Here is a 15,963-nt window from a genome sequence, read left to right as displayed (position 1 = left end):
GGGAATCAAGGACGAGAGGTTGTCAGTTTCTGATTTGGGGGTGGGGGGGGGTGGGGGTGGTGGATAAAAAGGAACCTGAGGGGTAACTTTTTCACACAGAGTGTGGTACGCACTTGGAATGAGCTGCCATTGGAAGTGGTTGTGGCTGGTACATTAACAACATTCAGTTGTGAATGAGGTACATGGGAAATAGAACATAGAACAATACAGCACAGAACAGGCCCTTCGGCCCACGATGTTGTGCCGAACTTGTATCCTAGATTAAGCACCCATCCATGTACCTATCCAAATGCCGCTTAAAGGTCGCCAATGATTCTGACTCTATCACTCCCACGGGCAGCGCATTCCATGCCCCCACTACTCTCTGGGTAAAGAACCCACCCCTGACATCTCCCCTATACCTTCCACCCTTCACCTTAAATTTATGTCCCCTTGTAACACTCTGTTGTACCCGGGGAAATAGTTTCTGACTGTCTACTCTATCTATTCCTCTGATCATCTTATAAACCTCTATCAAGTCACCCCTCATCCTTCGCCGTTCCAACGAGAAAAGGCCGAGAACTCTCAACCTATCCTCGTACGACCTACTCTCCATTCCAGGCAACATCCTGGTAAATCTTCTCTGCACCCTCTCCAAAGCTTCCACACCTTTCCTAAAGTGAGGCGACCAGAACTGCACACAGTACTCCAACTGTGGCCTAACCAAAGTCCTGTACAGCTGTAACATCACTTCACGACTCTTGAATTCAATCCCTCTGCGAATGAACGATAATACTCCATAGGCCTTCTTAAAAACTCTATCCACCTGAGTGGCAACCTTCAAAGATCTATGTACATAGACCCCAAGATCCCTCTGTTCCTCCACCTGACCAAGAACCCTACCATTAACCCTGTATTCCGCATTCTTATTTGTTCTTCCAAAATGGACAACCTCACACTTGGCAGGGTTGAACTCCATCTGCCACTCCTCAGCCCAGCTCTGCATCATATCTAAGTCCCTCTGCAGCCGACAACAGCCCTCCTCACTGTCCACGACTCCACCTATCTTTGTATCATCTGCAAATTTACTGACCTACCCTTCGACTCCCTCATCTAAGTCATTAATAAAAATTACAAACAGCAGAGGACCCAGAACTGATCCCTGCGGAACTCCACTTGTAACTGGGCTCCATGCTGAATATTTACCATCTACCACCACTCTCTGACTTCGACCGGTTAGCCAGTTTTCTATCCAATTGGCCAAATTTCCCTCTATCCCATGCCTCCTGACTTTCCGCATAAGCCTACCATGGAGAACCTTATCAAATGCCTTACTAAAATCCATGTACACTACATCCACTGCTCTACCCTCATCCACATGCTTGGTCACCTCCTCGAAGAATTCAATAAGACTTGTAAGGCATGACCTACCCTTCACAAATCCGTGCTGGCTGTCCCTAATCAAGCAGTGTCTTTCCAAATACTCGTAAATCCTATCCCTCAGTACCCTTTCCATTACTTTGCCTACCACAGAAGTAAGACTAACTGGCCTGTAATTCCCGGGGTTATCCCTATTCCCTTTTTTGAACAGGGGCACACCATTCGGTACTCTCCAGTCCCCTGGTACCACCCCCGTTGCCAGTGAAGACGAGAAGATCATTGCCAACGGTCCTGCAATTTCCTCTCTTGCTTCCCACATAATCCTAGGATATATCCCGTCAGGCCCGGGGGACTTGTCTATCCTCAAGTTGTTCAAAATGTCCAACACATCTTCCTTCCTAACAGGTATCTCTTCTAGCTTATCAGTCCGTTTCACACTCTCCTCTTCAACAATACGGTCCCTCTCGTTCGTAAATACTGAAGAGAAGTACTTGTTCAAGACCTCTCCTATCTCTTCCGACTCAATACACAGTCTCCCACCACTGGAAATGATACATCAAACCAAATCACAAATGAAAGAAAACATCTTGCAGTCGTACAAAAGAGCCACTGATATCTGCTCTGTGTTTTCTGTTAACCAGCCAATCACTAACACAAACCAATATGTTACCCACTGCAGCATCAGCTTTATTTTCCCTCAACCATCTTTGCTGTAACTGTCGATTGAACTCTTTCTGGAATCTAAGTACAGGATCAGAGTCAGAGATTTGCTGAAGACAGCTTTACCAAGCAGTGACCGGTCAGAATAGAGCAGTGTAACCTTATGGAACCTGAGTATTCTGCTCGGTACAGCCCATCCCACCCTGTCGGTTAGTGACAGGTCATTGGGATAAGGATTGTCTCTGTGTTCAACAGCAGACAGTGAAACTGAACAGAGCAATGAATTGCTGCTTCCAAAGGTTTCACATCGAGGCACATTGTGGGGAAAGATTTCCCTTTTGGATCACTGACTGTAATTCCCCTTACACCGTGTCATTTTGTGTTTCAGAGATGCAGTGTCCACCACACAGTCACTACGAGACTTGCACTAGCGCCTGCCCAGCCACTTGCACTGATCCTAACGCGCTGTTGTTTTGCAACGAGCCGTGCGTGGAGGGCTGCAAGTGTGACACGGGTTACTTGCTGAGCGGAGGTGTGTGTGTGACCTCCGCTGAGTGTGGCTGCTCCTTCCAAGGTCGTTACTACAGCAAAGGTGAGAGTGTCATCCTGACTGAGAGCTGCAGTCAGAAATGTAGCTGCCTCAACGCCAGTGTTGGCATGAGCTGTTCCGCTTTCAGCTGTGGGTACCATGAAGATTGCCGCCTGGTGAACGGGGTACGGGGCTGCTACCCCAGAGCACGTGGCACCTGCCTCGCCTCCGGTGACCCCCATTACACCAGCTTTGACGGCAAGAGGTTTGATTTCCAAGGCTCTTGTAAATACACCTTCAGTAAGTCGTGTGGAGAGGCTGCGAACCTGACCGCATTCAGTGTTGCTGTGGAGAACGATCATCGCGGGTCCCAGGCTGTGTCCTGGACACGTCTGGTTGAAGTTCAGGTGTATGGCCATCGGATCCAGGTGTCGAGGAGTCAAACGGGCAGAGTGCAGGTAAACACAAGGACATAGACATAGAAAATGGAGCATAGAACGTAGAACAGTACAGCACAGAACAGGCCCTTCAGCCCATGATGTTGTCCGAGCATTGATCCTCATGTCAGGTAAACCCTCAAAGTTCTGTGACCATACGCATGTCCAGCAGTCTCTTAACTATCCCCAATGACCGCGCTTCCACAACCGCTGCTGGCAACTCATTCCATGCTCTCACAACTCTCTGCGTAAAAAACCCGCCTCTGACATTCCCTTTACACTTCCCTCCAACCAGCTTAAAACTATGACCCCCCGTGTTAACAATTTCTGCCCTGGGAAAAAGTCTCTGGCTATCAACTCTATCTATGCCTCTCATTATCTTGTACACCTCAATTAGGTCCCCTCTCTTTCTTCTTTTTACTAATGAAAAAAGCTCAGTCAACCTCTCTTCGTAAGACAAGCCCTCCATTCCAGACAGCATTCTGGTAAACCTCCTCTGAACCTTCTCCAAAGCATCCACATCTTTCCTATAATAGGGCGACAGAACTGGACACGGTATTCCAAGTGCGGTCTAACCAAAGTTTTATAGAGCTGCAACAAGATCTCACGGCTCTTAAACTCAATCCCCCCGTTAATAAAAGCCAAAACACCATATGCTTTCTGAACAAACCTGTCCACTTGTGTTGCCACTTTAAGGGATCTATGTCCCTGCACACCAAGATCCCTCTGTTCCTCCACACTGCCAAGAAACCTATCCTTAATCCTGTACTCAGCTTTCAAGTTCGACCGTCCAAAATGCATTTATCCAGGTTGAACTCCATCTGCCACCTCTCATCCCATCTCTGCATCCTGTCAATGTCACACTGCAGCCTACAACAGTCCTCTATACTGTCAACGACACCTCCAACCTTTGTGTCATCTTCAAACCTACTGACCCATCCTTCAATCCCCTGATCCAAGTCATTAATAAAAATTACAAAGAGTCAAGGCCCAAGAACAGAGCCCTGTGGAACACCACTCACCACTGACTTCCAGGCAGAAAACCTTCCTTCCAAAACCACCCGCTGTCTTCTGTCAACCAGCCAATTCTGTATCCAGACAGCTAAATTTCCCTGTATCCCACTCCTCCTGACGTTCTGAACTAGCCTACCAGGGGAACCTTATCAAATGCCTTGCTGAAGTCCATATACACTGCATCCACAGCTCGACCATGATCAACTTGTCGAGTAACATCCTTGAAGAACTCAATAAGATTTGTGAGGCCTGACCTGCCCCTCACAAAGCCATGCTGACTGTCTTTAATCAAGCCTTGCTCTTCCAGATGGTCATAAGTCCTATCCCTCAGGATCCTTCCAACACCTTGCAGACGACAGACGTGTGATTGACTGATGTGTAATTGCCAGGGATTTCCATATTTCCTTTTTTGAAGAGAGGAATTACATTTGCCTCCCTCCAGTCCTCAGGTACGAATCCAGTGGAGAGAGAGGATGCAAAGATCTTTGCAAGTGGCAAAGCAATCACATTTCTCACTTCCCAAAGCACCGGAGAACAAATCTGGTTCAGGCTTGGTGACTTGTCAATCTTAATGTTTGTCAACATTTTCAGCACATTAGCTTCCTCTATCTCTATCCATTCCAGCATGCACACCTGCTCCTCAATGATTCCATTTACGACAAGGTCCTTTTCTTTAGTAAAGACAGAAGCAAAAAACTCATTTAGGGCTTCCCCTACCTCCTCAGACTCCATACACAAGTTCCCTATGCTATACCTGATCGGCCCTACTCTTTCTTTGACCATTCTCTTATTCCTCACATACGTGTAAAATGCCTTTGTGTTCTCCCTAATCCTTCCTGCCAAGCCTTTCTCGTGCCCACTCCTGGCTCTCCTGAGACCATTTTTGAGCTCCTTCCTCACCTGCCTGTAATCCTCTAGAGCTGAGCTTGACCCTAGCTTCCTCCACCTGACGTAAGCTACCTTCTTCCTTTTGACAAGAAGCTCCACCGCTCTCGTCATCCAAGGTTCCTTTATCTTACCCCTTCTTGCCTGTCTCAGATGGACATATTTATGCATCACTCACAACAATTGCTCCTTAAACAGTCTCCACATGGCTATAGTGCCCTTTCCATGGAACAATTGCTCCCAGTCTATGCTTCCCAACTCACGTCTGATAGTATCATAGTTTCCTTTTCCCCAATTAAATATCCTTCCATTGTGCCTGCTTCTCTCCTTCTCCATAGCTATGTAGAATGTGAGGCAGTTGTGTTCACTATCACCAAAATGCTCTCCCACCACAAGATCTGACACCTGCCCCGGCTCATTGCGGCGCACCAAATCCAAAATGGCCTCTCCCCTCGTCGACCTGACAACGTACTGAGTTAGGAAACCCTCCTGAACACCTTACAAAAACAGTTCCTTCCAAACCATCTGCTCGAAGGAGGTTCCAATCAATATTGGGAAAGTTAAAGTCACCCATTACAACAACCCTACTACGTCCACTCCTTTCCAAAATCTGCCGACCTATACTTTCTTCAATCTTCCTGTTGCTATTGGGGGGCCTGTAGTAAACCCCTAAAGAGGTGACTGCTCCCTTATTGTTCCTAATTTCCACCCATACTGACTCGGTAGGCAGACCCTCCTCGACAATGGTAACTTCTGTAGCTGTGATACCCTGTTTGATTAGCAGGGCTACACCCCCTCCTCTTACCCCCCACTCCCTATTCTTTTTGAATGCTCTAAACCCTGGAACATCCAGCAACCATTCCTGCCCCTGAGAAACCAATGTCTCTATTATGGCCACAACATCATAGCACCAGGTACTGATCCATGCTCTAAGCTCATCACTTTTATTCCTGATATTCCTTACATTAAAGCAAACGCACTTTAACCGATCCCTTGATTCTTTCCCAGGAAATTCCTTCCCACTGGCTGCGCTACCTCTTACTATTGCCTCATCTCCGTCAACTCTCACCCCCGGTATATAGCTCAGGTTCCCAACCCCCTGCCATACTAATTTAAACCCTCCTGAACCACTGGAGCAAACCTTCCACCCAGGACATTGAGAGAGATTGACACTGACAGCACAGAGAGGATGTTCGGCCCATCGTGGGTATCAGAGGGATTGTGCTGGATCCTGAATGTCAGGGAAGCACATTCCCAATTTCAGTCTCCCAGAGATGTGCTCTCCAGACACCCCCTTCCCTAACACACACCCCCTCCCCCATACTGACCATGGGGTTTGTAACCCTGCCTCCTGTATTGTCTCAATGACCCTCTGGCTCATTCATTATTCTGCTAAAGGATCTGTTCGAATCCCCACAAACAGAAGGAGGCCGTTCAGCCCATTGAGTGCACACTGACGCTGGGAAGGGCATCCCACCCTGATCCTTTGTCCCACAACACAATCCCAATAACCCTGCATCTCTATTGCTAACACACCAGGCCTCAAATCACTGGACAAGATGGGACAATTTCCCATGGCCAATCCACCATAATCTGCACATCCCTGGACACTACGGGACAATTTCCCATGGCCTATCCACCCTAACCGGCAGGTCCCTGGGCACTATGGGACAATTTCCCATGGCCAACCCACCCTAACCTCCACATCCCTGGACACTACGGGACAATTTCCCATGGTCATTTCACCATAACCTGCATGTTCCTGGGCACTATGGGACACTTTCCACAGACACTTCACCCTAACCAAGCCACATAACGTCAGTGGCTACAAGAGCAGGTCAGAGGATGGGAATCCTGCAGTGAGTAACTCCCCTCCTGACTCCCCCCCCAAAACCTACCCCACTGTCGACAAGGCACAAGGCAGGAGGGTGAGGAAATACTCCACACTTGCCCTGAATGGTGGCAGCTCAAACTACACTCGAGAAGGACAAAGCAGCCCCCGCTGGATTATCGCCACATCCACAAACATCCCCTCCATCCCCCACCGATGCTCAGGAACAGCAGTGTGTCCCATTTACAAGATGCCCTGCCGAAACTCACCAAAGACCCTCAGACAGCATTTTCCAAGCCCAAGGCCACTTCCATCTCGAAGGACAAGGGGCAGCAGGTACCTGGGAACACCACCCCCGGCAAATTCCCCTCCGAGTCCCTCACTGTCCCGACTTGAAAATATATCAGCCATTCCTTCTAGGGTCAGAATCCTGGGATTCCCTCCGTCAGGGATATTGTGGGTCTACCCTACAGCACAGGGACTGCAGCCGGTCAAGAAGGCAGCTGACCCCCACCTTCTCAAGGGGGGCAACTAAGGACGGGGCAATAAATACTGGGCCCAGCCAGTGAGCCCCACATCCAGTGAATGAATGAACATAAAGCACACATTGAGGCACATTCCTGACAGCGACAGTGAAGGTTTTGATGAAAGAGCGGTCCTGATTTTCCCTGATGAATCGGGAGGGGGTCAATGCGGTTTGGGGAAATGGGTCCCTGGTGGAGGTGTTCCAGGAAGAGCAGAATTCCGGGAGAATCCGAGAGCCATTTCTCCTGTTCCTGAGGGAGGGATATTGGGGGGAGGGGACAGTGATTTGTTGCTGTGTTCCCCCCTATTTCTGTCCCAAGTCCAGCTTCTGTTTCTCTGTTGCCAGGTAAACGGAGAGAGTGTCAATTTGCCAGTGAGTTTAGAATCGGGGAAAGTCCGTCTTTTCCAGAGCGGATCAGCGGCGGTGCTGGAGACGGTGTTTGGGCTCCGAGTGTCCTACGACTTGAGCCATTACGCGGAGGTGATGGTCCCCAGTCTGTATTCGGGCTCACTGTGCGGACTGTGTGGAAACTTCAACGGAGAGCCGGCAGACGATTTTGTGTCTCCCAACGGCACGGCGCTGTCTACAGCAGCAGTGTTCGGGAACAGCTGGAAAATCTCCGATCCCGAGGCTGTGTGCTCGGACGATCCGGGCTCGGTGATTCTGTGCAGTGACTCTGTCCGCCGCCTGTTGAGCTCCGAAAGTTACTGTGGTGTTCTGAGTAAGGTCAGTGGGCCATTCCAGCAGTGCCATTCGGAACTGAGCCCGCTGACTTCCCAGGAAAACTGCATCTTTGATCTGTGCGCCGTGGGAGTGAGCAGGGAGCTGCTGTGTCAGGCGATTGGATCGTACGCAGCAGAGTGTCAGAGACGGGGAATGATGACCGGAGATTGGAGAAATGTCACTGGCTGCGGTAAGGACCAAAGTTGTCTTTGGGAGCCACTGGCCCCTGCGACAAATCACGGTCACTCCGAGCTCGTGGTCACTGCCTTTGGCCGTTTCCATGGGGACATGGGAGGAGGTGGCCACTCAGCCCGTCATCAAGGAGGCAGCTCACAGCTGATCTGATTGCTCCACCTTCCTGCTAGCCCACTCCCTGATAACCTTTCAGCACTGGGTTTAGCATGAATCTAACCCCCTCTGCCTTAAACATATTCAGGGACTCTGCTCCCTGAGACTGTGTGCACAGCCCAGTCCGTTACAGAAATCGGGCCAGCAATGTGTCTCAGGTTCGATCCCACCCCCGGGGGACTGTCTGCGAGGAGTTTTTACAATCTCCCCGCGTCTGCGTGGGTTTCCTCCCTGTGTTCCGGTTTCTTCCCACACTCCAAAGATGTGCAGGTTAGGGTGGGTTGGCCATGGGAAATTGTCTCATAGTGCCCAGGGAAGTGTAGGTCAGTGTGGATTGGCCATGGGAAATTGTCACATAATGCCCCAGGGACGTGTAGGTCAGTGTGGACTGGCCATGGGTAATTGTCCCATAGTGCACAGGGATGTGTAGGTCAGTGTGGACTGGCCATGGGTAATTGTCCCATAGTGTCCAGGGATGTGTAGGTTAGTCTGGATTGGCCATGGGAAATTGTCACAGTGGGCGGCACAGTGGTTAGCACTGCTGCCTCACAGCGCCGGAGATCCGGGTTCAATTCCCGCCTCAGGCGACTGACTGTGTGGAGTTTGCACGTTCTCCCCGTGTCTGCGTGGGTTTCCTCCGGGTGCTCCGGTTTCCTCCCACGGTCCAAAAAATGTGCAGGTCAGGTGAATTGGCCATGCTAAATTGCCCATAGTGTTAGGTAAGGGGTAGATGTAGATGTAGATGTAGGGGTATGGGTGGGTTACGCTTCGGCGGGGCGGTGTGGACTTGTTGGGCCGAAGGGCCTGTTTCCACACTGTAAGTAATCTAATCTAATCTAATCTAAAAACAATGACTGCAGATGCTGAAAATCAAATACTGGATTAGTGGTGCTGGAAGAGCACAGCAGTTCAGGCAGCATCCAACGAGCAGCGAAATCAACGTTTCGGGCAAAAGCCCTTCATCAGGAATAAAGGCAGTGAGCCTGCAGCATGGAGAGATAAGCTAGAGGAGGGTGGGGGTGGGGAGAGAGTAGCATAGAGTACAATGGGTGAGTGGGGGAGGTGATGAAGGTGATAGGTCATAGAGAAGAGGGTGGAGTGGATAGGTGGAAAAGAAGATAGGCAGGTCGGACAAGTCAAGGAGACAGTAAGTGAGCTGGAAGTTTGAAACTAGGATGAGGTGGGGGAAGGGGAAATGAGGAAGCTGTTGAAGTCCACATTGATGCCCTGGGGTTGGAGTGTTCCGAGGCGGAAGGTGAGGCGTTCTTCCTCCAGGTGTCTGGTGGTGAGGGAGCGGCGGTGAAGGAGGCCCAGGACCTCCATGTCCTCGGCAGAGTGGGAGGGGGAGTTGAAATGTTGGGCCACGGGGCGGTTTGGTTGATTGGTGCGGGTGTCCCGGAGATGTTCCCTAAAGCGCTCTGCTAGGAGGCACCCAGTCTCCCCAATGTAGAGGAGACCACATCGGGAGCAACGGATACAGTAAATGATATTGGTGGATGTGCAGGTGAAACTTTGATGGATGTGGAAGGCTCCTTTAGGGCCTTGGATAGAGGTGAGGGAGGAGGTGTATAGTGCCCAGGGATGTGTAGGTTAGGACGGATGGACCCCCTCGAGTTTGCCATCCCAATTCTTCCATTTGCCTGTCCAATGACGACTTAAATGCACTTAAACTTGGCGAATCTACCACCGTTGCAGGCAAAGCATTCCATATCCTTACTACTCTCTGAGTAAAGAAGCTCTCTCCGACATCTGTCTTATACCTATCTCCCCTCACTTTAAAGTTGTGTCCCCTCGTGTTTGCCGTCCCCATACGTGGAAAAAAGGATCTCCCTGTCCACCCTATCTAACCCTCTGATTATCTTGTGTGTCTCTATTAAGTCACTTCTTAACCTTCTTCTCTCTAACGAGAACAGCCTCAAGGCCCTCAGCCTTTCCTCATAAGACATTCCTTCCACACCAGGCAACATCCTCGTAAATCTCCTCCGCACCCTTTCCAAAGCTTCCACATCCTTCTTATAATGCGGTGACCAGAACTGTACACAATACTCCAAGTGTGGCCATACCAGAGCTTTGTACAGTTGCAGCATAACCTCCTGGTTCCGGAACTCAATCCCTCTATTAATAAAGGCCAAAACACTGAATGCTTTCTTAACAACCCTGTCAATCTGGGTGGCAACTTTCAGGGATCTGTGTACTTCTCTGCTCATCTACACTCTGACGAAACATTTCATTAGCCCAGTACTTTGCATTCTGATTACTCTGTCCAAAGTGAATCACCTCACACTTGTCCACATTAAACCCCATTTGCCAGCTCACAGCCCAGCTCTGCATCCTACCTATGTCTCTCTGCAACCTACTACATCCGTCATCACTATCCACAACTCCACCGACCTTTGTGACATTCGCAAATTTACTAACACACCCTTCTAAGCCCTCTTCCAGGGCATTTATAAAAATGACGGACAGTAGTGGACACAACACCAAGCCTTGCGGTACGCCGTGAGTAATTGGACACCAAAGTGAGCATGTTCCATCAACTACAGCCCTCTGTTTTCTTTCAGCAAGCCAATTACTGATCCAAACTGGTTTTACTCCCACAATCCCATTCCTCCGCATTTTGTATAATAGCTTACTGTGGGGAACCTTATTGAACACCTTGCTGAAATCCATATACACCACATCAACCCGTTTACTCTCATTGGTCAATTTGTCAAAAAACTCAATAAGATTCATTAGGCAGGACCTACCCTTCACAAAACTATGCTGATTGTCCCTGATCAGATTTTTATTTTCTAGATGGTGATAAATCCAATCTCTTATAACCTTTTCCAACACTTTACCAAGAACTGAAGTGAGACTCACTGGTCTGTAATTACAGGGTTGTCTCTACTGCCCTTTTTGAACAAGGGAACCACATTTGCTATCCTCCAGTCCTCAGGCACTATTCCTGTAGACAATGATGATTTGAAGATCAATGCCAAAGGCTCGGCAATCTCTTCCCTTGCTTCCCAGTGGATCCTAGGATAGATCCCATTTGGCCCAGGGGACTTGTGTATTTTCACACTCTGCAGTATTTCTAATACCTCTTCCTTGTGAACCTCAATCTCTTTGAGTCTAGATGCAAGTAGCTCTGTATTTTCGTCACCAACATTTTTATTTTCTATAGGGAACACTGTCAAAAAATATTTATTTAGCGCTTCCCCAATCTCCTCTGAGCCCACACACAACTTGCCACTATTATACTTGATTGGCCCTAATTTAACTTGTCATTCTTTTATTCCTGGCATACCTATGGAAAGCCTTAGGGTTAACCCTGGTCCTATCCACCAACAATTTCTCATGTCTCCTACTGGCTCTTCTGAACTCTCCTTTTAGGGCTTTCCTGACTTCCATGTAACCCTCAAGCGCCCTCACTGAGCTTTCACATTTTGTCCAAACATAAGCCACATTTTTCTTCTTGACCCGGGATTCCACTTCCTTAGTAAATCACGGCTCCCGTGTTTTCTATCTTCCTCCTGCCTGACAGGTACATATTTATCTAGGACACACAGGGGCTTTTCCTTGATGTACAGGTTAGGGTCGATTGGCCATGGGAAATTGTCCCATAGTGCCCAGGGATGTGCAGGTTAGGGTGGATTGGTCATGGGAAATTGTCCCATAGTGCCCAGGGATGTGCAGGTTAGGGTGGATTGGTCATGGGAAATTGTCCCATAGTGTCCAGGGGTGTGCAGGTTAGGGTGGATTGGTCATGGGAAATTGTCCCATAGTGTACAGGGATGTGCAAATTAGGGTGGGTTGTCCACGGGAAATTGTCCCATTGTGCCCAGGGATGTGCAGATTAGGGTGGATTGGCCGTGGGAAATTGTCCCATAGTGCCCAGGGATGTGGAGGTTAGGGTGGATCGGCCACGGGAAATTGTCCCATAGTGTCTCGGGATGTGCAGGTGACGGTAGGTTGGCCATTGGAAATGTCCCATAGTGCCCAGTGAAGTGCAGGTTAGGGTGGATTGGTCATGGCGAATTGTCCCATAGTGCCCAGTGATGTGCAGGTTAGGGTGGATTGGCTATGGGACATTGTCCCATAGTGTCCAGGGATGTGCAGGTTAGGGTGGGTTGGCCATGGGACATTGTCCCATAGTGCCCAGGGATGTGCAGGTTAGGGTGGATTGGCCATGGAAAATTGTCTTATAGTGCCCAGGGATGTGCAGGTTAGGGTGAATTGGCCATGGGAAATTGTCCCATAGTGCCCAGGGACCTGCAGGTTAGGGTGGATAGGCCATGTGAAATTGTCTGATAGTGCCCAGGGATGTGCAGGCTCGGGTGGATTGGCCATGGAAAATTGTCCCATAGTGTCCAGGGATGTGAAGGTTAGGGTGGGTTGGCCATGGGAAATTGTCCCATAGTGCCCAGGCCTGTGTAGGTTAGGGTGGATTGACCATGGGAAATTGTCCCATAGTTCCCAGTAATGTGCAGTATCGGGTGGATTGGCTGTGGGAGATTTTCCCATGGTGTCCATGGATGTGGAGGTTAGGGTGGATTGACCATGGGAAATTGTCCCATCGTGTCCAGGGATGTGCAGCTTACAGTGGGTTGGCCATGGGAAATTGTCCCATATGAAGGGCTTTTGCCCGAAACGTCGATTTCGCTGCTCGTTGGATGCTGCCTGAACTGCTGTGCTCTTCCAGCACCACCAATCCAGTATTTGGTTTTCAGCATCTGCAGTCATTGTTTTTACCATGGGAAATTGTCCCATAGTGCCCAGGGATGTGCAGGTTAGGGTGGATTGGCCATGGGAAATTGTCCCATAGTGCCCAGGGATGTGCAGATTAGGGTGGATTGTCCACGGGAAATTGTCCCATTGTGCTCAGGGATGTGCAGGTTAGGGTGGATTGGCCATGGGAAATTTTCCCGTAGTGCCCAGGGATGTGGAGGTTAGGGTGGATTGGCCATGGGAAATTGTCCCATCGTGTCCTGGGATGTGCAGGTCACAGTGGGTTGGCCATGGGAAATTGTCCCATACTGCCCAGTGATGTGCAGGTTAGGGTGGATTGGCTATGGGACATTGTCCCATCGTGCCCAGGGATGTGCAGGTTAGGGTGCATTGGCCATGGGAAATTGTCCATTAGTGCCCAGTGATGTGCAGGTTCGGGTGGATTGGCCATGGGAAATTGTCCCATAGTTCCCAGTAATGTGCAGTATCGGGTGGATTGGCTGTGGGAGATTTTCCCATGGTGTCCATGGATGTGGAGGTTAGGGTGGATTGACCATGGGAAATTGTCCCATCGTGTCCAGGGATGTGCAGCTTACAGTGGGTTGGCCATGGGAAATTGTCCCATATGAAGGGCTTTTGCCCGAAACGTCGATTTCGCTGCTCGTTGGATGCTGCCTGAACTGCTGTGCTCTTCCAGCACCACCAATCCAGTATTTGGTTTTCAGCATCTGCAGTCATTGTTTTTACCATGGGAAATTGTCCCATAGTGCCCAGGGATGTGCAGGTTAGGGTGGATTGGCCATGGGAAATTGTCCCATAGTGCCCAGGGATGTGCAGATTAGGGTGGATTGTCCACGGGAAATTGTCCCATTCTGCTCAGGGATGTGCAGGTTAGGGTGGATTGGCCATGGGAAATTGTCCCATAGTGCCCAGGGATGTGGAGGTTAGGGTGGATTGGCCATGGGAAATTGTCCCATCGTGTCCTGGGATGTGCAGGTCACAGTGGGTTGGCCATGGGAAATTGTCCCATACTGCCCAGTGATGTGCAGGTTAGGGTGGAATGGCCATGGGGAATTGTCCCATAGTGCCCAGGGATGTGCAGGTTAGGGTGGATTGGCTATGGGACATTGTCCCATAGTGCCCAGTGATGTGCAGGTTCGGGTGGATTGGCTATGGGACATTGTCCCATAGTGCCCAGTGATGTGCAGGTTCGGGTGGATTGGCCATGGGAAATTGTCCATTAGTGCCCAGTGATGTGCAGGTTAGTGTGGATTGGCCATGGGAAATTGTCCCATACTGCCCAGGGATGTGCAGGTCAGGTGAATTGGCCATGGTAATTTACCCACAGTGTTAGGTTATATAAGTCAGTGGTAAATGGTAATCTTTTCACTTGAGTGTGGGAGACTGACTGGGTGATCTTGTAGAAGGGTATAAGATCATGATTGGCACTGAGAGGGTGAATGCACTCAGTTTTTCTTTCCCAGGGTAGGGGAATCAAGGACGAGAGGTTGTCAGTTTCTGATTTGGGGGTGGGGGGGGTGGGGGTGGTGGATAAAAAGGAACCTGAGGGGTAACTTTTTCACACAGTGTGTGGTACGCACTTGGAATGAGCTGCCATTGGAAGTGGTTGTGGCTGGTACATTAACAACATTCAGTTGTGAATGAGGTACATGGGAAATAGAACATAGAACAATACAGCACAGAACAGGCCCTTCGGCCCACGATGTTGTGCCGAACTTGTATCCTAGATTAAGCACCCATCCATGTACCTATCCAAATGCCGCTTAAAGGTCACCAATGATTCTGACTCTATCACTCCCACGGGCAGCGCATTCCATGCCCCCACCACTCTCTGGGTAAAGAACCCACCCCTGACATCTCCCCTATACCTTCCACCCTTCACCTTAAATTTATGTCCCCTTGTAACACTCTGTTGTACCCGGGGAAATAGTTTCTGACTGTCTACTCTATCTATTCCTCTGATCATCTTATAAACCTCTATCAAGTCACCCCTCATCCTTCGCCGTTCCAACGAGAAAAGGCCGAGAACTCTCAACCTATCCTCGTACGACCTACTCTCCATTCCAGGAAACATCCTGGTAAATCTTCTCTGCACCCTCTCCAAAGCTTCCACACCTTTCCTAAAGTGAGGCGACCAGAACTGCACACAGTACTCCAACTGTGGCCTAACCAAAGTCCTGTACAGCTGCAACATCACCTCACGACTCTTGAATTCAATCCCTCTGCGAATGAACGATAATACTCCATAGGCCTTCTTAAAAACTCTATCCACCTGAGTGGCAACCTTCAAAGGTCTATGTACATAGACCCCAAGATCCCTCTGTTCCTCCACCTGACCAAGAACCCTACCATTAACCCTGTATTCCGCATTCTTATTTGTTCTTCCAAAATGGACAACCTCACACTTGGCAGGGTTGAACTCCATCTGCCACTCCTCAGCCCAACTCTGCATCATATCTAAGTCCCTCTGCAGCCGACAACAGCCCTCCTCACTGTCCACGACTCCACCTATCTTTGTATCATCTGCAAATTTACTGACCTACCCTTCGACTCCCTCATCTAAGTCATTAATAAAAATTACAAACAGCAGAGGACCCAGAACTGATCCCTGCGGAGCTCCACTTGTAACTGGGCTCCATGCTGAATATTTACCATCTACCACCACTCTCTGACTTCGACCGGTTAGCCAGTTTTCTATCCAATTGGCCAAATTTCCCTCTATCCCATGCCTCCTGACTTTCCGCATAAGCCTACCATGGAGAACCTTATCAAATGCCTTACTAAAATCCATGTACACTACATCCACTGCTCTACCCTCATCCACATGCTTGGTCACCTCCTCGAAGAATTCAATAAGACTTGTAAGGCATGACCTACCCTTCACAAATCCGTGCTGGCTGTCCCTAATCAAGCAGTGTCT

At 49.4% G+C, this 15,963-nt stretch overlaps 1 protein-coding gene across 1 annotated transcript in view; it reads left to right on the top strand.

The window, feature by feature from the left end:
* Positions 1-15,963, top strand: part of LOC140458943 (IgGFc-binding protein-like) — a 160,137-nt gene that overhangs the window by 114,027 nt on the left and 30,147 nt on the right. Inside the window, exons 25-26 of the mRNA XM_072553677.1 lie at positions 2,408-3,006; positions 7,587-8,154. Of these exons, the coding sequence (XP_072409778.1) occupies positions 2,408-3,006; positions 7,587-8,154 (1,167 nt within the window). The remainder of the gene's footprint in view (positions 1-2,407; positions 3,007-7,586; positions 8,155-15,963) is intronic.

Source organism: Chiloscyllium punctatum, chromosome 34 (assembly GCF_047496795.1).
Source record: "Chiloscyllium punctatum isolate Juve2018m chromosome 34, sChiPun1.3, whole genome shotgun sequence".
Lineage (NCBI taxonomy): Eukaryota > Metazoa > Chordata > Chondrichthyes > Orectolobiformes > Hemiscylliidae > Chiloscyllium > Chiloscyllium punctatum.
The sequence above is the reverse complement of the archived record's forward strand: the minus strand, read 5'-3'. Positions and strand labels throughout refer to the sequence as shown.